Below are 24,479 nucleotides of genomic sequence, written 5' to 3' on the forward strand. Positions count from 1 at the left end.
TACAACTTTGTTTTTCTGATTGAATTAATGGAAAAAGAAAATATGCTAATATGGATGAGTTTTCCAGAAGTTTCAGTGTAAATCAGGGGCTTATTTTAACAGCGTCACTATGGAAAAATGAAACAAAAGAAAATGCTAAAAGACAGTTGGCAGTCTCTTGCAGTATTTCAAAAGGAATCAAATATCCAACCATATGGCTTTTGATACATATTGTAAGAGTAGGAGTAGAATGCAACAAAAATACTTCACAGCAATCATTAAACACAAATATTTTTATTGTTACTAAATGAATTACAATAAATGACAAAATCTACTTATTTGCACCTTCAAATATGCAAAGAAACCCATTGTAAAAAACTTTGTATTATAAACCAAATAACTGGCTTCAATGAAGTTATAGCTGAGGTTAATCTGGCCCAATGGGCAGAGGTACAGCCCATAGCTGCTGTCCTTTCAAAACCAAAGGAAAAATTTTAAAGCACCTGGGCATAGAAGAACATTTTAAACATTCAGTTTAGCACAAAGCAGGACTCTACCTGATGCAGAGGTATTAAAGAAATAGAATTACTATACAGAAAAAGCGCAGATGGAATGGGTAGAGTAGAAGTAATTGCTGAGTTAGAAAAGAGGCATTGGTACTTATTAGAAAGGCTCTCTGTTCCTCTACCTATCAGTCTCACTTTTTTTTAGGGTGCTAAATATACATCAAACTAAGATTTTAGTTTGTTAGAATTACTAATTTTTGTTGGATTTAGGCATCAATTTTTGTTTCATTCCAAGGGAATAGTTGTTTTCTATCTAATAGCAGTACATTTCAGCTACTGTTTATTATATCATTTCTAAAACACGCTATTCATAATGCACTTGTAGTAAACAAACACTTGTAGTAAACCAACAGATAGATATGTATAGTCTATCACTAGCAACTGACAGATATTACTTCCAGTCTGCTGTGTATGTTGCACAAAACCATGAGACATTTAAACACTTATAAGGGTCTATATTCCTATCAATGTAGAAGTCCACTTCCCAGTAATGTCAATGGAAGTTTGCATGTACTCCTCAAACACTGTAAAGAACAATCCAGGGCGTAACTTGGTTCTTAGATATGGGGATTGTCATATCAGTATAGAGTGAGATCACCTACAATGAAATTTGGCATAAAGCAGAGAAACTGGTAAATGGGTTCCTAGCCCCTATGTTTCAAGTTGCAAGAGGGTGAAATCCTGTCTATGCTAAAATCAGTAGCCAAAATGATATGGTGAAAATACGGCTAGGACTTCACCTAGAGTTCTTGCTTGTGATTTTGATGATAGTGATTCACTTCTCTTGAACTATATTAATCTTGTTTACTAGGGTACACAACACTTCATAACAATACTGGTAACCCTCTTCAGTAAAAAAATGACTATTACAGATCCCAAACATCTTATATATTTAGCACTTCACCATACATTTGAAACGTGCTTTAAAATTCTTGTTTTAACGTGCATATCGTCTACACAGTTGACATTTTTGCAGTTTATGAGACTTTTAATAGTTATACCAATGCTAATTATTTCCTTCCTATTTGCTACAATATAAAAACACCTGATTAATAGAAATACAAATATAAATATGCACAGATAAATACTTGTAGTGTTCAGGTGCTATTGAAAATACAGTGATATTAAAATTTAAAAATATAGTACTTAGAAAATATTTTAAACAAATTTAGAAATTACAAAAATAAGTAATTGTTGCTTAAGTTAAAGTATTCTAACTGTGCCAGCCTAATTGTAAATAAACTATTAAGCTATGCAAATGTTAATATAGAACAATGTTTGGATTTAAAGAAATGTTAGTTATCTGCATGTCAAATTCAATGAAGTATTAGCTAAATTTTACAAAACTGCTAATCAAAAAGTCAAAGAACCAAACATTCTTTAACACTAAAAAAAAATTAAAAATTAAAGATTTTGGTACAATCCAGGACAGTGACCTAGCTTAGGTTTCATAATTAAGTCTTCCAAATCAAAAAGTCAGTTTTGTGCTAACACCACGCTCATGAATTCACCCACGTACTTGGAAATGAATACTTTCCAAACCTTTGTTCTAAATAAATATTTAAGCTAAAAAGCCTAGTCACACTTAAAAGACAGAGTTTTCATTTTATTAGAAAATGTCAAATAAAGTCTTTCACATCACAGCAGTAAGGGCTTACCCACAACCTAAACAGTAGAGTAAAATCCAGAAACACAGCAGCACCCAGTCTCACTAAATTGTTATATACTGAGTATTGCCACAGTGGTAATCAGAGGAGCAAGCTATACTCCACAGATGATTAACCAATTGCTTACACTGTCTTCTGCACAGAAGAATCAGACTGGTTAAGTTGTCAGAGACACAAGGAAGTGATGTTAATGTGGCTTTAGGAAGTTTGCCATCAGTTCATTAAGGTCTCAACCCACTGATGTAAGCATCAAAATTCCATCTGACTTCTGCGGTACAGGTGCATGCTCTAAAATGGAGAGCAGTTTTTTTTTCTAATACATCCATAAATTCAAATTGTGTTGCCTATTGAGGTAAACAGTTACACTTCAGAATGTTTTGCAATGTCTGTATTGTGTTTATTTAGAAGCAAATGTAGTTTTGGTTCTTGGACTAAATATCTTGGTCTAACGAAAAGAAGTTTTGGTACTTGGACTAAATATCTAATTTTAAATACCTTTCATAAAAGCTACGATTTACAACAGCAACAATGCTGAACTGAAATATAGTCTTGGAGTCAGTTTCAATATCCAGGATGAAAAGGTGTCTGCTGCCAGGGAGCTGGAAATAGATGGGAAAACATACTTGAGAAAAGTTTATGACATAGTAAATATAGATTTCTTCTGCCAGCCTACAAAATCCCCATTCATCAATACTTTGCACTTGTACAAAACTTTCTAAAGTTGTGGCAGCATTCTAGGGTCCTGGGAACTAGGAGACCTTGGTCTGAGTCCCCTCAGACTGAGAAGCACCTACATTCCAAGTCTCCCATTTGCTGGATGAGTGCAGTCTAACCAATGGGACGTTGTGTAAAGGTGGGCACTACTCCACCTGTGTTTCTGAGTTACAGTAGTTGCAGGTGCTGGGTATTATGCTGGATTCAGTGCTGACTGGAGAACTAAAGGAGTAGAAATTTAGGCAGACTTTAATTTTCTTCTCAGCTCAGATAGGGATCACAGTGGGGCTTAGATAAGAGTTAGATACCTAGCTGTTTGAACTGGATCACTTCTGAGAGTGATTACAAGCTGAAGTCTATGGGTGACATTCTAGTTCCATTTTATGGCACAGATTCTATTTCTAGTTACTTGTCTAGGCCATTAGACACCCTGAGTACCTAGGGATATTTTTAGGCCAGAATTATACAGTATTGTAGCCATGGGAGCTGGGATATTCTGGATCACTTTTTGAGACTTAGGTACCTAAGTGGCTTAGGAGCACATGCTTCTCTGAAAGTCAAGGTAAAGTGCTTTTAAATCATTGCAGCACTTAAAAAAAACAAAACAAAACAACTTTACCGTATCCATTAGTGGCAACAACCACGTATCATGAATATGAAACTGGAACAGCTCACATAGTAAAAGCATGAAAGTAGTACTATTGAACAGCAGGGAATAAAGATCATTCTACTCTTTGTCAAACTAGGCATGTTTACATCTCAAAAGCAGTGCTATCCCAACATGCCCCCACCCCCACCTGTGTCTGTAAGCATCTTCCAAAGCTGGAAGTACTCTAGTGAGATTGCTTCAAGGTTAACCACAGCAACTGCTCTCAAGCACACCAAAGACCAAAGTCTTCAAGAGCAGCCACAGGGGGATAGCCTGGAGTACTTTTATCAACCTACTTCTGAGGTTGGAGCATCTAAACTGGAGCAAATAGGCAGAGCAGTTTCATCAGCGTCTGAAAGGGGACATGGTACTACTGCAGTGTAAACATGCCCACGTTCACTAATGTAGCAAAAAAATCTCTTCTAAACCAATCCCAGCTTTGAACTTAAAACTGTCAAGAAAAAAAAGCAGCCACTTATTTACTGGGGAATGGTAGCGGGGAGAAATGGTCATCTCCTCAGTCCAATTTAAGCTGCAAATAAAGGGTGGGTGGAATTGAAATGGTAGGCAGGCATTGTGCCAACTCTCTATGCATTTAAGATGAAGCGCCAAAATACTGAAGATATATTAGCTTATTTGCTTTCTTTTCCAGGGTGCCATTAATTTGTGCATTACAACACAAGAGTTTGAAATGCTACAAAATTAGAAATGTTCAGCTAGTCTGAGCATCTAGTTACTGAAAAATGCTTTATTAACTCTTTTGATAAAGACTGGATGCAATGTGGGATTCATATTTTCAACATCTAAGGACGGAAGTACTTTTTGCATTATTCAATAACTACTCACCAAACTGATTAAAAGACAGACTTCTATAATCCGAAAAGAAATTGTCACAATAGATGAAAACAGAAAAGGTGGTAGGGATTTAAACATAAGAAAATGTCTACTGAGAATGAAAGCATGGATAAAAATATTCCAGACTTGACTAAATATATCTAAATAAAAAAGGTTATACCACATCTTCCATACTACGTTTAAATTTGGTCCCAAAAACCATCTGAAAATCATTTGGTCAAGGTGAAGAGCTTAGTCTATTTGCTTTCTCCAAGGCTAAGGGATCACAAGAGTATCCCTATTTAAACACCTTAAGGCTACTGCTACAGAACCGTACTCAAATAATTTGTAGTAATTTGTAGTAATTAAGTATTTACACTTACTGCTAGTCCAAACAGCTTCTGAGGATGGTCCTGTACTGGAAGGATATACCAGGGGAACTTGTGACCAGGGCTGATTTACAGTGTAGTGTGCTAAAGATGGCATTTGAGAGCTGTAAAGAGCAGGCACTTGAGAGCTAAAATGTCCATGTACTGGATATGTTTGAGCCATGTTAGGCTTCTGTGGCTCCCCCTGAGAATAAAACATACTAGACTGTACATTATACACAGTACTTGCAACTGCAGATGTGCCAAAATGAGTAAACTGTTGCACCCCGTAAGACGCTATTCCCTGGCATGTCTGAGTAATTGAACTGCCACCATTGCTATTGTTCTGATAGGAAGAATAGTACCAAGAATAATAAGGATAAGATGTCCCATAAGTATGCACAGAAGAACTGTGGACTGGGGATGTTAATGGAAGTTCATTTTGAAAAACGTCTGAATGTTCCACAGGACTTTTTGTTTTATTATTGGAAGGTTGTTCTAAAGCAGAGCATGCTGATTGAAATGTTGTAATTTTATTTGCTGTAACCTTTGGAGCACCTGAAATATGAACAGACACTTCGCTTAGACCATCAGAGTTGTCATGTTCCTTTTCTTTTCTTTTCAGTTTTGTAGATAAGTCACTGGTTGCGTCAAATATAGGCACTACGTTAGACTTAAATGTATTTCCTCTAGTATCTGACTGTTGGGCATTCTGTTCATTTTGTTCATCAGATACAGCAAAAGAATTAGCAAGAGGTTTTGGTATTGGGGTAAAAGAAGATTTTTGTATTGAACATGGAGAATTCTCAAGAGATTTCTGATGCAGTAGGTCTTTTTCTAAAGGTAAACAACCATCTTCACACTGCTGATGTATTCTTACACTTTTGTTAAGATTACTGTTGCTTCTGATCATGCTCTTTCGGTCTCCTGAGTTCTGCTGACTGGCTAATCCTTTTGAATGAGCAAAAGAGCTTTTTGAAGCATCTGGGGTAGATTGAATACGTGAAGAACAATAAGCAGCTTTCAAATCTTTTAAATATAAAGGTGAGTTGGGCAATTGGTTTTGCACAACATTTTTAAGACGCATCTTGTTTTTATTCACATTATCCAATGAGATACCTTTCCCATTTTGGCAATTAGCTCTTCCATTTTCTCTAAAAAGAGAAAAAACATAATTACATACTTTTTACATCCATGTTTCCTTTTTCTTAAGTTGGTAACACAAAATATACATACATATCACTACCAGGTGCCTGTAGCAAAATAACTGTTTACAGGTGAAAAGCATAGAAATATATCTTTGCATTTTATCATCTAAATATATGTGGATTACTAACTCATTAGTCCATGTGCTTGTATAATATTGGAATGTAATCTCAAGGTATATTATTTCAAATGGTTCAGGCACACATTACTCATTATTATAGGATTTTTCTCAACATGAACATTATTTCAGAATTTCCTACATGTTGTTAAATGCGTCTGTCCCATGTGTGGCAGAAATATTCAACCTGAGCAATACTGAACAAAACCATGCTCTAAATGTGCTCAACCTTCAGACCACGGGCCAAACATGCCTGCAGAGGCATTGCATCTGGACCGCGGGGCTCTCCATAGGGCAAGAAATTTGGTGACAGGGGAATGGTGGCCATTAATATGGTCACCCTCTCCCATGCCTAATTCCCAAACCCCAAGCCCCATTCTATTGGTTGCAGCCAGGCCATACCTCCTCCCCTGCATCTGGATCAGGGCCAGGCCACATCCCCTTTCCCACCCAGCTCTGCAGGCCAGGTCTGGGCTAGGCCATGCCCCTTCCCCGATGGGGCCAAGCCATGTCCCCTTTCCCTGCTAACCCACTCCCTCCCCGCACAGGGCTGGTTTGGAGCCAAGTCATGCCCCTTCCTACCCACCAGAGGCCAAGCCACAACCTGTTTCCCCCAAGATGCTGGGCTGCAGCTGGGCTGCCCTCCTGCCTTTGCAAAGCTGGATAGTGCCCACTATGCTGGCTCTGGTGTCAGATTGGGACCACTGGCAGGATTTGGCTCGTGGACAGATGGGGCACTGCCCTTCTGGCCTACCGGGAAAAAAGTTGAGCACCGCTGCTCTATATCACACACCCCACTGTGTCCAAGGGAGCCAGGGACAAACAGTCTTCTTATTGTTGGCAAGTAGAACCATTCTCTGTGCTCCCATTCCATTCCACCAAGAATGCAGGACAAATGTCCAGTCTCCCTCCCACTACATTACAACCTATAAAATTGTTGCATGAAAAATAAAATTACCCCAGCAGAGTGGAGTTTGGCTGTTGTTATGTCTTACTAGCCAATTCCCCGTCAAGAATGACAGGATAGGATGGGGGAAGGGGCCAGGATGGAGTGCTACCACCTAACACCCCATGCTACGGCTGTTCTGCCTCTTACAGGGAGCAGGGTGGGGGAGCAGAGGCCAGTGCTGCTGGCCTTGGCACCCCCACCCCGTCTGGTCCTCAGTGTGGCTTGGGAATCATGGCGGCGCTCCCCCATGCTTGGAGCACTCTGATTGGCTATTTCCATCAGCCAATCAGAGCGTGAATAAAGTGTTATGGACAGACAGACAGACATAGGCTTTTATAATATTAGAATGTTACAACTGCCTACTTTATGAACCAGCTGAGTTGCTGACCTGACCCTGTCAGGGGCCTATAGGACTGTAACAATGAATACAACATTAGTCATGACTTCCCTTAATTACAACCTAATTCTTACAAATATAGACTATGAGTAGGATCCAAACTAGTTTTAACTATACTGAAAGTCTGAATAGATTGTGTTACTCTGTTGTCAAGATCTGTGGGGACAAAGGAAAAAAAACGGAGACAGAAGCTAATTTTAAAGGGTCCATTTTAAACTAGTTATAACTCACACCAACCAGAAGAATTACTCAGAATGTTTATAGTGAGTCAATGCTATAAAGAACCACTGCTGTATGTTTGGGGAGGATACACTGTTTTTACATATGAAGTTAAATACTTCAAAATGGAATTCAAAATGAAACTGCATCTATGGGTTATAACAACAGTGTCTCCAGAAAGTAAAGGGTCCAAAGGATGATATTCTGTCTGGCACAGCCAAAATGTAAAGAAAGGCATAAACTGCAGCCAAATATCCATAAGATACCCAGTACATGCTTTCAGTATACCATACCACTGATGTACTAATTATACTGCTTAAGTAGACCAACAAATCAATGTTAAATTAATACATGGAAATTCTTTCTTAGTCATCTCAGTAGAGCAAAATAGACAAACTAAAATCTCCCTGTTTTACTATCCAAATATCCCTCCCAATCCCTGATGGGTTCTCTCTTTCTAATGTGGGGGTGTGTGTAGGTGTACTGTGCACACATATATCACATGTATATGTCTTTATGTATCACATAATTAAGCAAAGCTGTGCCAACCTGCCAACTGCACTGTACTAGACAGAGAAAATGCCTTTTTATGCAGCACAGCCCATATTTTTCCTGGTAGGGAAGATTAGCATTTTGAAAGATACTGACAGACTAGGATTGATTTTTTAATAATCTGTTAAAGGTTTTTTGTTATTATTTATTATTTTATTATTGCTGGAATTTTGTTCCAATGTTTTCATATTAAATTAAATAAATCATTATGAATTAAACCAGTGGAAAATAAACATAACAGAAACAATTTGGGGTTTAGTGTATAGATAAGGAGAGTGGGAGTGGACTATCAGAGCTCATGTTCTCTTTATATATCATGGGTAACTGGTAGAGACTAGAGCGTTCAAACTCAGAAGAGATATTACTGGGATCAAATTACCAAGTTCCTCCTTTGGCACAGCTGTCAGTATAGCAAGCAAAATTCCTTCTCACATGCTTGTTGTGGAATCACCACTTACGTTTCCAAAATTAAAGCTGAACTGAGCTTGGCAATTAAAGCAGAGAGACTAGATTGCCCTTTCACATATATGAAGAATACAATGTATCCTCTCCTAAATTACAGATGTTGCAATTATCCTAAAACACAGCATTCTAATCCCTGAAAATCTTCATATATAATAGATCATAGAGAAATAAGGCTGGAAGAGACCTCAAGAGATGGTCTACTCCAATGGTTTTCAACCTTTTTTCATTTACAGGCCCCTAAACATTTCAAATGGAGGTGCAGATCCCTTTCGAAATTTTGAATGGAAGTGTGGATCTCTTTGAATGGTAAGTGTGAGTACTTACATACTTCTGATTGATCACAGTCATCTTTCATGGAGCCCTTAGACATAGTCTGTGGACCCCCCAAGGGGTCCACGGATTACAGATTCAAAACTACTAGTCTAGTCTAAATTAAGATTAATCCTAAAAGATATCCAGACAGATTAAGGTATGGGGAAAAAAAACCTGTTACTGTATGTGAACAGCCTTCCCTCTGCTCTTTAGTGACTAAAAAGGAAAAAAAAAACAGAATATCTAATGTGTCTTAAAGAAATATTTTAGGGTAACTGGAGGGCACAAAAATTAAAATTCTTTAAACATAATCATGTGGTTATTTCATGGAGCCATTGCAGGGCAAATGTATGCCAGTGTCCTAAAAATGCATTTCTATATCTTACATATTTTATTTCTTTTAAAACTAACCTTAACTCTGAATTTCTTGGATGCATAGCATTTTTTGAGGATAACTGCAACACTGCCATGTCACAGTTTACCATGAATCACCAGTGTGTATTCAGAACCTTCATTCCATCTCAATATTCCTTTTTTTGAGAGAGAGCATTTAACAAAATATGGGATAGGTGAGTCTTTCAGGATAAAAAACAAACAGTGGCTATCATTACAAAGTTGGTATTAGCTTCACCTGTCCCAAATGCTGAAGTCATGTGTTGGCTTCAAAAAAATCACAAGAATGTTTGCAATACATTTTGAGTTCTTTTATTTGCCTTCTGGTTTTTAAGCCCTTAAGGGGTCATGTATTCAAGCTTTTCTCTGGAATCCTGAATTCTATCAGTTTACTTAAAAAATGAAGAAGAAAGTTGAGATTCGGAAGTAAATAAATGATTTTAAGAAGGAAAAGCATGAATTATCACAAGACTCACTATTAAATCACAATAGTTAATAACACTGGTCAACCACTACCATATTACAATGTCTAAGATCCTGCATTAATTTCCCATTTCCATGTATGAAACAACTCTATTATAACTATTCATCAACTACTTTCTATTTGCATACACTTAGATGTCTGGTTTCTGTTTCCTGAATGTTTAATAGCAGTACATAAAGTTGGGTGGATGAAAGAGGCGTGAGCCCTGGGTGCTGCTTAAGGGCGGCAAGGGGGTGCCAGAATGGAAAGAAGGGCACCTCACCCTCCCAACTGTTATGTCTGCCCTTGGAGACTCCAGCCTGGCAGCAAGAAGCAGCACCACAGGAATGTGTGTCAGTCAGTGCAGGACACAACAGGAAATGTAGTTCTGTAGGGCCACAGTGGAGTTTGCTGCTGCTGGCAGCATTTTTTGCCACCAAAAACGAAATAATTTTTTGCCTGTTTGACAGAAGTGTCTGTGGCAAAAAAATGATGTGACATCTCCCTTTAGTTGCAATGTGTCAGCTGTTGCTCCTATGCATTGCCCACTGTTGGAGTCAGAAGGCCCAGGGGGAAGGGGAAGGGAGGACTGCCTCAGACCAGTCCTGGTTTGTTTACTAACAATTATACTTTAACAAATTTAAACTTTGAATGAAAAGTTTGGTGAGAAGTTACAGTTTTCATGACCACAGGCTAAGAGGAGAGTGAGCTTTCTTAAGCGTTGGGCCAAGACCATGGAATGAACACCTGCATGAACTAAGACCATCACAAATAACCTTCAGTTTTTGCTGAAAGTGCCAGCTGTACTTCTCCAACATAAACACAGAACCATAGAGAAGTAGGGGTGACCACTGGAGGCCATCTAGTCCAACCGCCTGCTCAGGGCAACATCATCCTTATCTAAACCATCATAGACAAGTGTTTGTCTAACCTATTCATCCAAACTTCACAAATAACTACTAGGCACAATGTGTAAAACATCAAAAACAACTTAACCTGTCACAGATAAAGCAAAGGGATGAGGGCACTTGTCAATGTCCTGCCACCACAAGGATAGGAAGTAGTTGTTAAAAAACGCTAGAGAGATCCAAGGAACAGAACCATGACCCCTGCTTCAGAGACACTGCATTAGTTTGACCTGGCTCATCCAACATCTGTACAGATCGTCTGCTTCAGCGGTGCTTTTTGGCACTTTTATGTAACAGCTGATTGAATCAGCTGTTAGCTAAAAGTGCCAAGAAGTACAGCTGAAGTAAGCAATCTATAGAGATGCTGGGGAGCCAGGTCCAACTAACGCAATGCTTCTTGTGGTAAAGTGCTATTTTGTTTTGTTTTCCATGTCTGTTAGCAACTGAAGAGTTGGGAATAAAAGAAACTGCATAGTTGCACAGTATCTCACCAAGCCATGCTAATATTGATGTGTCATCTACAGTGAAGTAGTATTCACAAGAGAAACATCTTTAAGCAATGACAAGATGTCATATTATGAAAACTCTTTAATAAACTCATTTGACACAATAGCCCCTCTTCTCCACAGCTATTCTCCAGGGGCTATTGTTATTCACCATACCTATTCTTCTATTCTACTTATTACGTAGCTAAGTGGATTTAAGCACTTAGTGATTTTATTCAAGTCCCTGAAAATCCATTAATGCATCAACTTTTGCAATACATTGTCATCTTGCCCTTAAGACTGAGTCTCAAAAAAGCAGTAAGGTGAAGGACCCACCCACCTTTATTGTATGAACAGTTTTTCAGGGTCTTGAGCAGGGTGGTATGAAATCACTGTTACATACCTAAATCTACCTATGTGTTTAACAGAAGGAATAGGATTTGGCCCTGGTAGCTGAAAAGAGTTCCATCAACTTTGATATGTTACTCATTGCTTTCCCTCTCCAGCCTCTCATGGCATCAGGCAGTGCAAAAGGGCATTTCTGGGACAGGTGCTCTATTCAGTGCATTTGAGAACAGCTAAGCAAGATGCTCATGAACTCTACATTAGCTCCCCAACAACGAAAAGCAAATCTAAAGCTTCAGGATGACTAAGGGGAAAACATGTCACTCTATTCCGTCATCAATTCAGCTTTACTAAGCAAATGTTTCACAATTTTAAACCCTTAGTATACCTCATATGGCTGCATATTTTATTTTCATCACTGTTTTTTGAGGTTGCTGCCACTGAACCACCAACCTAGGAGAAAATGGACAGAATATATTTGAAATTCTTAGACTGGTAATACAAGTTATGTTGTGCACAGCATTGTCATTAGCTGTTTTCTAGCATATCTTTATCTAAATGAACTAGTGAGAGGCAGAAGGAAACTTGTCCTGTGGGCAGTTTTCTCTCATAACTCTTCACTGCAAGGTTTTCTGCAACTTTCTCACATGTGACTCACTGTCAGAGAAAGGCTAAACTCTCTATCTCAGTGGCTCAATGGCTTCACCTAACATGCCAATTAGTATGACTTTTCAGACTTGCCACTGAGTAGTGTTATGAAAATGAACCAAAAGGGTATGTTCATGACACAAGCTATGAGTTCAAAAATGATAATATTTCATTTTACTGAGAGAAGATTTGTCTCCTCTTCAGGTACGCAGCCCAAAGACACTTGCCTTTGTAAAGCATCTAAAGTAAGTTGCCCTGCAACACTGACTTGCCCACAAATAAGATATTTACATGCGATCTGGAAACGGACACCCAATTAATTATGCATGGCAAATATCAAACAGTTCCATGCTCTTGAAAGTAATTTTTGGAGACACATTGTATAGAATCCTACCCAGAGGAAATACTGATTCATGGCAAGAGCTTCCAGCTGGTGGAGACACTACACTGTGAAAATCTGCTGTCAGAATTCCTCGAGGCAGTGAGATTTTGAATTGTTATACTGTATTTACTCACATGCCGCACACATCTTTTCCCCCACAGAAAACAGCTCCCTAAAACTGGGGGCATGTCTTAAGTCTGGAAGCTGATTTTTTTGCTGGGAATAGAAGCACCTTGCTTTGATTTCTACTTCAACTTTGATTCTTGCTTTCCCTATTGGCTACCCAGAAGCCTAACTTCAACAGAAAGGTGCTCTGAGTCCCACCTGGCCTATGCTTGGTTGAGTAGGTTGTTGCCCTGTGATGTGGAAAGTCAAGGCTCAAATTCCCTCAGAGGGAAGTGAAACTAGAATCTGGGTCCCCCATAGTTCCCCTGCCCCTACCCCAACCACTAGGCTGCTAGACAAAAAAGGTCCCCCTGCACTAGTATTTATAGCGGCTAGTTGCAGTTTTGGTTGACTGGTGTAATTCTAGGATTTTACACTATGCTTCTGAACATCCGTAAGTGCTGAATCACAACAGAGTATAAATGAACTTGGGTGCCTCTGGCACAGCACTAATTTGCTTCTGAACATGCACAGTAGGGACAAGCCTCACTGTATAGAGCAGAACTTTAGCCACACATGTGCAAATCTGGACATTAAGAGTGGCAAAAGAGAATGATGTTGAGCGACTTAGACCCCTAAACAATTGCATGTCACCTGTATGTCTTAGCAGGAAAACAGAATTCTGTCCCTCGTGTCATACTCTGTACTGCTGTTTTGGGTAAGTCCCCCACTCTCCCACTGGTAGCTTGATGTCGATACAGAACTCCATCAGCGGAAAACTCAAATAATTTTTAATCGACTCTCATTTATCTAGTAGCAAGCAACAATTTTTTTCTGATGCTTCTGAAGCAAAGAGGAGAAAACAGTGTTGCAAACTGTCATCTCCTCTTCAGTTAAACAAAGAACAGCTGCTTCTCTTTCAGATCAATTCAGGCTCTGGGGATAACATGGAAGAGGGTCTTTTTCCTAAGTCTAAAGTTTTAGTCTAAGTTCACCCTCGAAATCATTAATTTCCTACAAAGCAATGTCTGAGGAACCTCTCAGCTTTTCTTCTAGTTATATATATTGAGTTAACTATCGCTCTCGTCTGAAGACAAAAGCATTTTGAAGTCAGAAGTGTTGTTCTTACCTTTTTCTTTTTGCAGCTAGAAGGGGAAGAGCTTTCCAGGGACTCAAGAGTGCCTCCATAAGAGGCTTCACAAGCCAGTCTTTTTTTCTGGGTCTGAGAGCCATCTTTGATGAGGCACTTTGAAGCCTGAGATTCACTGATCCATTTTTCAGTTTCAGCTGGATGTATCTTCATGTCACCCTTTCTTTTTAATTGGCAAGATTTTCTCCGATTATTTAGCATTTGATGTATCAAAAGAGAGAGGACTGATTTACCTTTTTTGGCACACAAAAACTTCATATGCTCAATAGTCTTCATAATTTTCATAATATGAGCCATTTTTCCTAAATCTTTCCTGGCAGTTAACATTAAATGTTCAAGCAACGAAGAAAACTGGTTGTAGTTGTAATCCAGTTCAGTCACAGTAATCCCATAGTTTGCAGATATAGTATAAGGTACGCAGTCAACATATGTGGAGATAGAAGGCTTAGAATTTTCTAGCAATTTCCTTATTTCTGAAAGTTCGGCAACTTCTCTGGTCAGAAGATGAAGTGCGTAAGAGCAATTTCTGCTTTCTGAATAGTCACAAATAACATTTAGCTCCTTCTTCAGCTCAGAGACGGCCGATTCTACAGCTTTACAAATATTGTCTGTTGAATTATTTTTCAGAAATGAAAAAGAAGCCATTTTTTCTTGGCAACGTACCAGTTCAGGAAGAAGTGATAAATCAAACCACAATAAGCCTCGAAATCTTGGTTCATCTACCTTTCTTGCTATTGAATTTTTAAGGAAGTGTACGGTTTCATACATCATTACCACTTCAATGTAGGTCTCAACAGCTTCAGGCTTTAGCATGACAACATTAATATTTTCATTTTTCATTGTGTCTAGCACATTTTCCTCTGTAATCAAAATACTATTTACATCTTCCTCTTGTAAAATCTGAAAATATCTTTTTAAGGTTTCTAAATGTTTTGTACATCTAAGCATTAGCTGCTTTAACTTCTTGAGGTCTGCACACTGAGCTTCATCCAATATTTCTCCAATACAGCAAATATCAGGATGTGAAATCAAAACATTGAGAAACTCATAGTTTTCATGTTCATGTTTGCTTTCATTGTCACAATTATTTGACTTTTCTTTATCTTTTTTCTTCTCAACTGGAGACTCACACATCTTACGTTTTCCTACTCTTGCAAGTTTTTGCCTCACTGGCTCTGAAGAAAAATTCCCAATACTCTGTTTTATGTTTTCTTCTGGGACAGGGGGTAGCTCCCTAAACTCCTTTTCAGAAGAAAGACTACCTTCCATATTCTTGCGAGTGCCAGACAACATGGAAAAATCACATTTGTCAGCATCTAAAGAGTATTCTGCAGATGTTTTTAATGGAGAAGTATGTGCAACTGTATTCACCTTTACATTAGCCTTACAAGCTGCTCCCTTTTCTCTTTTGTCTGTAGCACCCCTTTTGAAAGGTGAACTCAAAGTTTTTATATTATTCTTGTTGGTAAGTGTACTTGTTTCAGGGCTAAGCCCCTCTCTTGTGCCTTTAGCATCAACTACACAGCCATATTTTCCAGCAGTTTCTTGAACATGAATTTTAGAAAGAACATTCACATAAAACTTCTGTTTCTTATTTGTTAGTGTTGTATCTTTTAGCTTGGTCTTTTCTAAACCTATAGTGTTTTCAGAGAGTGCTTGAAATTCTATTATTCTTTTCATATCTACCACACTGTCACCCTCAGGAGCAATGCGTTCTTTGCTCACAGTAGCTGAAAACTGATTTGCGATTAATGAAGGTGCCACAGTTAAGTCAGACTTGCAGTGATGTATCTGATTCATACTATCTTTCAACACAACAGGTTCAGAGCTTGTGATAAACCTATGGGCCCTGTCTTCCTCTAAAACCATTTTACTCATTTTATCCTTTGGTTCCATAAACTCTACAGTATGTTTACTTCCTTTTTTGTAACACTGTGTTTTCTGAGAAAAGCGAGCAGAAGAATAATACTTGCCAGATGTCATGAAACTATTACCTTCGAGATCACAACTCTCCCATAAGTTGTTACAGATGATTTCATATGATTTTGGTAATGGACCCCTTTGTCTTTTCTTTCCAACTTTGGCTACAATTTTTAATGATTTATGAACTCTTCTTTGAGCTTTTTTCAAGTGAAACATAGCTCTATCTATTTTTTTGGACAGGCGTTTACTTTTGCATAAGGATGCTTCACTACAAAGAGTATTTAGAACATTTTTTATATGTTTTTCAGACTGTGCGAATGTTTTAATTCGTCCTTCAAATAATGACAAATACCTATCAGCTGAGCAGTGACTATTATGCTGTTTCTTTTTACCACAACATTTTGAATTTCTGCTTATAGGTGAATGTGTTAAAACTTTCTCAGGTCTTGCTTGATTTGTGTGGGATGTACCACGTAGATGTTTTTTCTTAGTAGTTTTGGATTGCAAACTTTTTTTACTCTTAGATTCATTGTGATTATCTTTTGGCTCTGCACAAGGATAGCTATTATCTTTGTTCATTTTATCAGAAACAGTAAGAGATTCCGTGGGTATTGTACTATTTTGTTTTTCAGACATGCGACTATCAGCCTGTTGAACACACTGAGACAAGCAGATTTCCATTTGTATAAGATCCAGTTCTTGCATATATCTTTCAATTCTTTGCTCTTCTGCCCATTCCATGTTGTTTCCTGCTCCTATAGGTTCAACTAGATGTCTCCACATCTCTCTCTCCATTCCAACAGAGCTGTGTAGAGGCCTGAGCTTTGTTGTAAATGTGTTGGTTACTGTAATTTTTAAGTCAGGCCACATTGTCTTATTGAAAGATCCTGTTTTATCTTTCTTTTTGCAAGATTTTCTCTCAGATGAACAACCTTCACTTTCCTTCATAGAAACACCTTGTAAAACCTCTGATGTTTTCTGACTAGTGTTTCCAAACAAATTTTCCCAGTCCATACGGTTTTTCAAATATTGATATAAGGTGTCAACCTCAACAGACACGCACTCCTCATTGTGTTTATTTTGTTGCACTGAGTGAGATGCCTCATGTCCCTCTGATAGAATTTCAATCTCACCTTCAAATTCCAAGTCCTGGAAAAAAAAGTCCTCACTCTTCTTCCCCATCACAAGTTTACATATTTTCTGCATATTGTCTTCACAATAAGATGTGTTTCTATCAAATGTTCTAAAGTACACACTGTCAAAGGTGCATATTTCCTCAGGTTGGCAACTTTCATTGTCCTTGTCTTCCACATTCCCAGAAAACACAGATATGGAGGGGACTAATACAGCGACATTCTGATTGTTCCAACTACAATCCTGTGGTGGATCTGCAAGCCTAAAAAACACTGCTGTAGTAGAGTAGTCTTCTGAATTTCTTTTGTTACCTGATGTCATTCCCTTTACCTTCATAGAAAAATTGTCCATTTGTACCAAATACATTTCAGTTAATACACATCCTTCCTCAAATATTAAATATAAATCAGCAGCTGATGTTTCTAAATCTATATTATGATGAATGTCAGAAACTTCCATCCAGATTCCTGTGCTGACTGGATTATGGTTATAGTACTCATCTTTAGCGCATACCTGCCCTTTTTCAGAAACAGCTTCTTTCACAATGGTCAGCAGCAGAGAAGAAAGGTGCGGCTTTGCAGTGCATTGTTTGCCTTTCTTTTCACAGTGCAATTCCTTTTTAAGATGGCATGTGCTTATTTGGTTGAAATTATGAACATTTCTCTTGGTCTCTATTTTCTGATTGCAGAGCCAAGTTTGATCTTGCTCTAAGACTGCAACTACAGAAGAAGCAGGACTCTCTTTGCTATCCTTGCAAAAGTATTCACCTGATACTGGCTCATTTGGACATATTAGGAAACATAAGCATTCATTATTGAAGCTTTTCAAGGCTTTGTCTGTTCTGTCATTAACACAAGCCAAATATGGCATACCATTTATTCTCTCTCTGATGACAAAATTGTCTTTCACTTCCTTTGCAGAATCATCTTTCCTTTCATTTGTGCATTTTTTGCCTGTCCTTTCAGTGGCTGAATGCACTGCTTTTTGGGCCTTTACATTATCACTGCCTTTTTCAGAAATAAAACTTTTTTGAAGCTTAGCTTGATGACAGTTTTCTTCACCAAATACTTGATCCCTCAGAACTGTCTTAGAAAGAAGTTTTTCACAGTCACATTTGTCCTTTTCTCCTTGGGTATATTCTTTTTTTAAAGTATGCTTAGAAGGATACACTTCCCTATGAGCACAGTTTTCAAAAGAATGATCCTGTGCATCCAAAACATCACTTTTAACTTTACATTCTCTGCCTGCCAATGTCAAAGTATTATTTTCATCAGCTATTAAGTAAGAATCTGTTAAACTGTTTCCTATTTCAGAAGCACACCAGTTATTTTCTTGTAAATGGATACACATTTTGCCAATACAATCTATCTTGGCATCATGAGATTCAACACTTTTGGGATATTGGATACATCTGTTTATGCTTTTATCATCATACAAGCATTTTTCAGGAGGATGTCTGTGGCTGTCCTCATGTGCTATTAAAGTAACAGGCTGCAATTCTTGAGATTTCTGACTTTCATCCACTGGGGCACATTTATCCTGTTTAGAATAGTTTGCTTGTGTCAAAGACTGCCTCTTATTCTGCTTCCTAAATGGAAAAACAACATTATCCATATGATTAGAAATATCAGATTTTTCATCTGTACAGGTGTTATTCTTCATTTCTGATACTTTACTCTGGCTCCAAGCATAAGGTGGTTCCAAGTTTGCCCTTTCTTTTTCTTTTCTTTTGAGGTAACCTGCACATATGTTATTTGAATTGTTATTTTTGTAATCTTCAGAGATTAGAGAGGAAATACACCCTTTTGATGACAACACCTGTACCTTATCAGCACCTTTCTGAGATCCAAAATGTAAGCAGCAACTCAAATCCACAGCACTGTGAGAAATGGAATCAGCATGCGAGTTGCCGGTAAATTTAGAAGGTAATAGTGATGAAACTGGCTTTTTCTCTGGCACAGAGGTGAACTGTGAATCACAAAGAGGAGTGTTATAGCTTGACTCTTCAGTAAAAAGTAAGCTCTTCTTGCTCTCATAAACTGGTAAACGTTTAATATTATTCTTATAAAGATCAGAGCTTTGTTCTATGTAATAAGAATCTGCTTTGTCTTCCACTGACAAACTATCAAGCATGTTTGTTGTTTCAGCTTGTTTATCCTCAGGTGGAAAAGATGGATATTTTCTCAGCTGTTCCTCTGCTTGACTCTTGTGTGCTTTCAAGTCTATACTATCACAGATACATTTCTCTTTGGCTGCATTGTGCTTTTCTTCAGCAAAGACATTCAAAGCATGGTGCATGGGAATGTCCGGCAAGATAAACAACTCCCCCATTCCTTCATGGTGCTTTGTTATATCATTGGCCTGTTTGTCTTCCTCAGAACATTCGTTGTCTCCATTCAGTATTGATTTAAATTCTTTTACTGAAGTTGCCTCTTTCCATGATGCTTGCTCCACATGTCTCTGTCTAACTTGTTCTTGTTTGGGTTTATTACAGGGAAGAGCTTCTTCAGAGAAAGGGCAATGATTATTTAAAGTGACTGGTATCTTCATTTCAGAATTAGGATATTCCATCCCGTTCTCAGAGGTTATGGTCCCATGAAAAACTGTATCGTTTTGTTTTCCTAGGTTTTCTCCTCTTTTCACTAATCTTGGATCCTTAATGAGTCTTGAAGTGATTACAGTACTTGAGCTACTATTAGTGTGGGCAGAACAAACTGTAATACAACTGTTATCTGGAACAGTGCCTTTTAGATTCATCATATTCTCACTCCTAGCTCTTCCACTGGTGTCTACCCCAGCTACAGGCAGCAGACTCAGCTCATTTTCTTGTACCTGTAATAAATCCCACCTTCCAGTTGACTTAAGTTCTACTAGTGTATCGGTTTCACCTAAAAAGCCATCCTTGTTCTGCACATTTCCATGGGAGGAAGAAGCTTTGAAGTTAGCAGTCATTTTTTCTGAATTTCCTGCACTGCAAAAAGTGCTTTCCTCAGTTCTGAAACCAGGTAAATCTGCAGATTTTCTAAAATGCTCATAGATTATTTTAGAATGTGTGCCTTTTCCGATCCGTTTTGCGACAGTGCAATTTTTCCAATAACTTCTTTGTCCTGTGAAATCAAGAAGAGGAAAAGTGATAAAACTCCAGGAGTTAAAAGTTGTAAGACCCTTAATGTTCCAATACCTATTTAGGCCCATTTCTAATGAAAAAATCCCCCAAGCATATTTAGCTCGATTATTTTTTTATATTGTATCTTACGCAAAGGGAAAGTAAAAATGGTTACCAGCAAAGGGGATAACTTTTAAACAGCTAAATCTAGGCATGGACTTTTCTCTTCTGGGTCTCATAATCTTATGTCTCCTTAGCCCACCCCCATCTTGTTTTGCCTTCAAAAGAGTGCTACCTGCACCTAATCATAATCCTGCTATATAAAGGTAATTTCCCTACCTGGTCACTTTGACCATGCCAGCTCTTTTTTGCATCTCATCATCAACTTTCACTTTTCTGCTACATCAAACACAAACTACTTGCCTTTATTGTCAAGGCCCTCCATGGCCAATCTCCACCTTATCTCTCATGTCTCATATAATCACTAGTACCTCCACCCTGCCAATACTACCAGCCTTTATCAGCCAGTTGCTACATTTTCATAAAAGTACCATTATGTCTTTCTTCATGCTGTACTTCACCACAGGAAAGAACTCCATGTACGGATCTGAAAAGCCACCTTATTATCCTTCTTCCCTTAAGGGCTCTGCCGAGGAGGATGAACCAGAGAGAGAGTTAGGTACTCAGCTTCCAAATACAGTCAATGGAAAGAATTAGCCAGCCTCAATATGAGATTCAGAGCAACAAAATCTTGAGCAGGGAGCTGCCTAAAGCTAGTCAACAGGAAATGATAAGCACAGTGATACATCTTAACCTTAAGGTGCCTGACTCAAAGATGTACACTGCACCATAAGCATCTTTTGTTATCTTAAGGTAGGTAGGTGCCTTGGTGATAGCGTGTGTGATGGTAGTGACAGCCCACTTTTTGCACAAGTGGCTAAAACACCCACTCAGGAAGTAGGAGATCTGGGTCACAGTCCTCCTCAGCCTGAGGGGGTTCAAACCTACATCTCCCACTTCCCAGTAGAGTAACCCTAGAATAGCTCTAGTAACCAACCTATGAAATAGTCTCGTTGTGGCATTTTCCACCCCTCATGCTCATGCTGAAGCAAAACCATTGCGAAGCTGAGAAAGCAAGAGTTACAGGGCCAGAAGGGGAGTAATAAAGTCAAAACATGTCTCTGTAGTCCAGTGATAAGGACCCTTAGCCAGGCACACCAATACCACTACATCTGTTTGATAAGCCTACCTACAGTACCCACCCCACCAATCTAAAAGCTGCCTTGAACCAACAAGGACATTCCACCATGGAAACAGTATGCTTGTTGACTGAGTCATCCAAATGCCCTGCACAAATCTGCTGAAAAAAAACCCAACAATCCTCGCTAATGACACATCCCTAGTTGTGCCCTATTTTTACATAATGGAACTTCTAAGGAAAGATAATTTCTTTATTAGGTACTATACTCAAAGATGATCATATTATGAAAGAAGTTTGCCCTGAATCCCCATTCTGGGCTTTTAAGAACCCGCCCCCTCACCCCCCCCCAAACCTTGCCAAACTTATCAAAAGAAGAAAACTCTGCATTAACCCACATCCACCAAACAAAACTGAATTGTATCAAAACAACAAAAGCAAAGCTAGAATACATCTTCCCTGTGCACCCTGCCACCAAGATCAACACCCCACAAAAAATACTTCATCAGAATCTGTAGATTCTATACATGCCTATTACAACTTGTGACAGACCTCATCCAATGCACCAAATCCTGTCACAGAAACTATGTGGATGAAGCCAAACAACCACTATGCTCTAGAACAGGCATGTCAAGCATAAGGCCCACAGGCAAGATACAGTCCACAGAGGTGAGTCATCTAGCCCACCAACTTTTCCAGGAAATTTCCTCTTGGGATTCTCATCATCTTGGCTTCACTCTCCTTTATGGCTGTAAATCAGACAATAGTGTTCTCTGGGGGACACAGGGCAGGGCCATTTTGACCACCTCAGCATGTGCCTGTTTACTGTCTTCATCTTGCTCTCCTTCTCTTATCTCAGCTTCTTCCCCCCTTTTTATTTTGCTTTGTCTTAGTACTTCTCAATAAGTACGGCTTCTCCGTGTTAGCTCATCCATCCTCTATCTCTCTCTACTCCTTTCTATCTCCACCCATTCTTAATCCCTTGTTAATGTGTGGCCAGAAAGAAAACTGCCAGCGAATTTGTGGTAAGCAAATCTTTCTGCATGGGAAAAAGCGTCCCTCACCTTATGTTTGTATATCAGCAACACCCCCTCCCCCCTATTAAATGTATTGTCTATCATTAAACTGCTGCTAGAGGCAGCATGTGTTCAGTCATGGAGACCAACTGTGAAACTACTGAATGCCTCCCAGTCCTGGAGGACAGGACTATCTTGCTCTACCAGTGGTGCAGCCATGTTACATGAGCCTCATCATAACCCTCCTTCACCTGATCCTTGCAGTAGATTCCAGGTTGCGTTAGGAATAAAAGGCGGCCTTGGATAAGGAACCTCTTGAAACACAGCCAGTGCCCACTGTACCTTTTAGATAACAAGGGGGCGTGCAGGGCTCCATTAAACAAGCCTGGAGCACAGTAATCTTGCTGCAAGGCTGGCATGCCTCCTCACATCAGTGCTACTTATTATCCTGATGGTTCACCATCTGGGACTGGAGAGATTGGTTCTCAGCCAGTAAATGTTGCACTCAGGGTTCCAGTATTTGGCAGGCAGAGGCAAGCTGCTTCAGCTAGTTTTGCCTAGCCTGCAGGTTATTCCAAGTTCTGGCATCCAAGTTAGATGGGTCCAAGGATACCACCAAGTGGTTGCTTACGCTGTACCCTTTTTGCCAAATGTGGGGTCTGGGCAAATTGTTACAAGGTTACAGCAGATCAGCTTTAAGAGAAAAGCAGCTGTGGAAATTACATGCCCATGACCTGATGGGGAGATTGTACTTCCTAGCAGACAAAATATGCAGGCTCAAAACACCTCTGGGTGTAGGGGGAGGTCCTAGAACCTGGGCCTCTTGCTCCCTGGGGAAGAGTCCTAATCACTACATTACTAAACCAAAACATAGCCAGCCCCCTCCGCTCTATTTTGATTCCAGCAGGTATGTGCACAGATTGATTCTATTTCACCAGGGCAAAACAGAATCCAAAAACTGCTGGTATTAGCTGCATGTGTGCCATTTAGGCACACAAAATGAAATAGGTTTTAACTGTAAGTTTGTCAGAGAACTAAACAGTTCAGTACTTTCAAAGGGTAAGTCCTGTACTGTAGTTTCAGATTCTTTGGGTTGCCTGATGACTGTAGTCATGAAATCTCTCCTCAAGTTTTGTGGCTCTAATTAGAACCATGCAATAATGTCTCCTGCATCTGAAGTTGCTTGAGAAGGTATCAGTGGTACTGGTAATTTATCATTAATTAAATCTTAGAGCACCCATTTTTAGTCCTGAGTTAATTTATACAAAAAAGTAAAAGAAACCCTGGAAATTTCTGCTGATAAGTAAGGGTTTAGGTTGTAGCCGTGTTGGTCTAAGGATATAGGCAGACAAGGTTCCTTGGGTGAATTTGATATCTTTTATTAGACCAACCCAAATGGTTGGAGAATAGTTATTAAGCAAGCTTTCGGGTTCAAAAACCCTTCGTCAGGCTAAGGACGCTGCAGCAGTTGCTGCGTGCTCTTCCTGGATGGAATGAAAAGAGACTGAGGGTACTTTGAAAGGTCCCAGGAGGTACGCGGGGGCAGGCAGGGACAGAGCACTGCCACCCCGCGCTGCTGCCTCATGGGAGCAGGGCCTGGACAGGGCAAGAGCAGGGCCGCACAGATGCCACACTGCTGCCGCTCGCCAGCCCTCCCTCCGTTCCGCACCCAGTCACTTGCCACGCCCTGCCCTGCCCTGCCCCACTCCGCACCCGGTCATTCCCCCCCCCCCCCACCTGGCCGCTTGCCACCCCCCGCTCCACTCCCCCTCACTCCATGTCCGACTGCTTGCCACCCTTCCCAGGGGTACACTTATTAAGAAGGAGGCTGCTGGAGGCACACTTATTAAAAAAGATTGAAAACCCCTTGTCTAGACTCATTCTGACCTTTGGATTTTGGCTCAGTGGTCTAAAGGGGGGATGACAGATGGCAGCCTTTGTTCTTTCATAATTCTGACTTGGCATATGCGCTGATGGCCTTGGCAAAATGGTTTCAGGGATCCAAGAGAGGCAAAAGGGCCCTGAGGCAGCTACCAGGATTTCCAAGCAGCCTTGTTTAGGGATGGCCTGCTTGCCTCACATGAGGGTAGTCCTGGAAAAGGTGGGTCAAACAAGCCTTGCATCACAAGCCTTACATCCTGGCTCAACTGATTTTATAAATAGAATTGCTTCCTGGAATATATGGACTTTGACCCTGATATGGCTTTGATCTGGATTCGGATCTGAGG

At 39.5% G+C, this 24,479-nt stretch overlaps 1 protein-coding gene across 4 annotated transcripts in view; it reads right to left on the bottom strand.

The window, feature by feature from the left end:
- Positions 1–257: 257 nt before the first annotated feature.
- The window catches only part of TEX15 (testis expressed 15, meiosis and synapsis associated), a 74,410-nt gene continuing 50,188 nt past the window's right edge, over positions 258–24,479 (bottom strand). For 2 of the 4 annotated variants that reach the window (XM_014607378.3, XM_059722384.1), the window contains exons 7-10: positions 13,854–20,038; positions 11,978–12,042; positions 4,793–5,931; positions 258–2,811 (exon numbers count right to left, since the gene is read on the bottom strand). In XM_014607378.3, coding sequence (XP_014462864.2) covers positions 2,774–2,811; positions 4,793–5,931; positions 11,978–12,042; positions 13,854–20,038 — 7,427 coding nt within the window. In that variant the 3' untranslated portion in view covers positions 258–2,773. Of the gene's footprint in view, positions 2,812–4,792; positions 5,932–11,977; positions 12,043–13,853; positions 20,039–24,479 lie in introns of those variants that run through there. The other 2 variants (XM_019493545.2, XM_014607380.3) reach the window with 2 other exon arrangements.

Source organism: Alligator mississippiensis, chromosome 2 (genome assembly GCF_030867095.1).
Source record: "Alligator mississippiensis isolate rAllMis1 chromosome 2, rAllMis1, whole genome shotgun sequence".
Lineage (NCBI taxonomy): Eukaryota > Metazoa > Chordata > Crocodylia > Alligatoridae > Alligator > Alligator mississippiensis.